The sequence below is a fragment of the Limulus polyphemus genome, unplaced genomic scaffold (genome assembly GCF_000517525.1).
Source record: "Limulus polyphemus unplaced genomic scaffold, Limulus_polyphemus-2.1.2 Scaffold3551, whole genome shotgun sequence".
NCBI classification, from domain to species: Eukaryota; Metazoa; Arthropoda; class Merostomata; order Xiphosura; family Limulidae; genus Limulus; species Limulus polyphemus.
In genome coordinates, this window is record NW_013669161.1 from 82488 (window position 1) to 85294 (window position 2807).

Genomic DNA, 2807 nt, shown 5'->3' on the forward strand with positions numbered 1-2807 from the left:
ACCTATTGTAAATAATCCAGCCCATACACAAAACCTGAATCATAAGCAAATATAGGCACTATATTTTGTTTTGTTTGTTTATTGTTAATCTCAAAGTTACACAAATGGACTATCTGTGCTGTGCCCACCGCAGGTTTTGAAACTCGATTTTTTAGCGTTATAAGCCCGCAGACTTACCGGTGAGCCATAGAGGGTTACCTTTCGTTTTTATCTGTTTCCTCGTACATGGGGAAATACAGACATCACGTTGTTCATCACTCTAGATATGGAATAATTCCTTTCTGTAGTAGTTTTTTAAACAAGTTATTAATATCCTAGTAAGTTTTCCAATTGAATTACATAAGTTCAAAGTATCTTCTGAAAAAAAATAACGATAGTATTATACAGTTTCAAATAGAAACATCGAGAATGCCAAAAATACCTAAATAGAAGAATTGAATGCTAAAAGATTTCCATAAAAGTACTAGAGTAAATCCTCTTTTAAAACACTTTGTTGAGCAGGAAAAATATAAATGAGCAAAATTATTAGATACATTACACAAAATACAAGTGGTTTAAAGAAATGGAGAAATAGTGAACAAAATTAATATTTGGAATTTATTGGATAAAAAGTTAAGACTTAAATAGTAAGGTAGTTTTGAAATGGACAGGAATGAATGATAGAGATGAGTGTCTAACCCCAAAATTATGAAGAGACTAAATAATAGTTAAAATGATTTTTCGTAACAACAAGTTGAAAAGAGGAGAGAACAAACGATTCGAATAAAATTACCACGAGCCAACATTTGTTTATAAGGGCTAACAAGTCTATCCCTGAAATATTTCTGTAACGTTAGACCAACTAAACCCAATTTAGATCAGGACTCAGTATGTTTTTATATATCAACATTGCTTTGGTTGAATAAGTTGGGTCTTCTAAGTTACGTTTTAAGTGAAACATTTGGAATTGAAAAAAGAGGAGAGAGTAGGTTTTATGAAGCCGAGTAATCTGAGAAAACTTTCATAACGTTATATAACTTTCGAGCATACTTACTTCTCTCCACTAATGTCAGGAGTTGACTCTACAATGCTGTCATCTAGCGACTGAGACAGCGAAGTAGGCTTGTTTCTGGGAAGGGTCATGATGAGAAGAGGTCCCATGGGGTAGTCTGATTTCAGTTGAAGGGGTGCTGGAGTATAGAAATCTGGATTGCCAATAGTAGATATAGTGTTGTGGTCTTTTCTGCTCTTATTGTTTGTCTCAACCTTCCGCCAGCGGATGTACCACAAGTACAAAGCTAGCGTGGGCACAGCGAGAATCAGAGAAAAAACGCCTCCAAGAAACATCCCTAAACCTGTTTGCCAGAAAATAACCCCCAAGACGACCAAGATACCCCCTGTGACAAACAGAAAAATAAAAAGTCCTAACCAAATCTTTAATATCACAGCTCTAGAGAGTTTTTCTTTAGGAACCTGGTAGACAGGGTGTGATCTTGGGGATTGGGTTGTTCGTGGTGAATGGACCTTCATGGCTACTAGTGGGAAATCTTGATATCGCCAATACGCAAAGAAGCTTGACAGTTGAGTTCCAACCCTTTTCACTATCACATCGTATCTCGCTCCTTCTTTATAATTATGTTGTTAATATTTATCCTGTATATTCAAATATTTCTGAAAAACAAACATACAAAAAAGTGGCAATTAGTATTTGCCTGACACAAGTATATATCTATTTCATTGGTGATTAGAAACTGACTGTCTCATTTTGATACATTTTGACTCTGTAAGTCTTCTTTAATCAACTTATTGGCGGAATCGCAACCATTTGCAAAAACTAAAAACTGGGCGATTGGTCCATATTAGGAAATTCGTATAGTAATAGTGACATTTGTATCTATACTTACGTATAAAATATGCATCAGTAAAGCAAGAAATGAACGATCCTGTGTTAATATTACGTTTTAATTTTTTTACCAGCTTTAGTTGTCCATTAATAATTAAACTACATAGGCATATTAGTTTACCATGGATAGTATAGACTTGTTCCAATTAAATCCTTATCATAACCTGACAACACAAGAACAAATTCGTTTATCACACAGAAAATTAATGTGTCCTGATCTGCTATCTCAACACAAAAAACATAATTTGGTTATTACACGGGTCTTGACTATATCCTTAACTCTTTCACGTTTATAGATAGATAACTCTCCGAGTGCCAGGTTTATTTTTAGACATAAAAAAGGCATATACTTTAATATTTCATTACTTATCTACAATGTGAAAATTGTAAACTTTCAAAATATCACAATTTTCAAGACTAAAATGATGTTTGTGTGTGTCCCATATATATGTGTGCATGGCAGTGCTCTAGACTCTAGAGGGAGACATATACATGATCATGACAGTGCTCTAGACTCTAGAGGGAGACATATACGTGTCCATGGCAGTGCTGTAGACTCTAAAGGGAGACATATATGTGTGTGCATGGCAGTACTTCAGACTCTAGAGAGAGACATATATGTGTCCATGTCAGTGCTCCAGACTCTAGAGGGAGACATATATGTGTCCATGTCAGTGCTCTAGACTCTGGAGGGAGACATATATGTGTCCATGTCAGTGCTCTAGACTCTAGAGGGAGACGTATATTCTCCCTCTATAGCACTACCATGGACACACATATGTTTCTCCCTCTATAGCACTACCATGTACATATATGGCCCACTCTAGAGGGAGATATATATGTGTCCATGTCAGTGCTCTAGACTCTAGAGGGAGACATGTACGTGTCCATGGCAGTGCTGTAGACTCTAGAGGGAGACATATAT

The 2807-nt window shown here is 35.9% G+C and overlaps 1 protein-coding gene across 3 annotated transcripts in view; it reads right to left on the bottom strand.

Moving 5' to 3' along the window:
- Nucleotides 1-2807, bottom strand: part of LOC111088330 — a 34676-nt gene that overhangs the window by 4120 nt on the left and 27749 nt on the right. For all 3 annotated transcript variants that reach the window (XR_002612875.1, XM_022398131.1, XM_022398130.1), the window contains exon 2: nucleotides 1034-1650. Coding sequence is in view for 2 of the 3 variants with exons in the window: in XM_022398131.1 (XP_022253839.1) it covers nucleotides 1034-1509 (476 nt within the window). In the remaining variant the exon portion in view is untranslated. The remainder of the gene's footprint in view (nucleotides 1-1033; nucleotides 1651-2807) is intronic.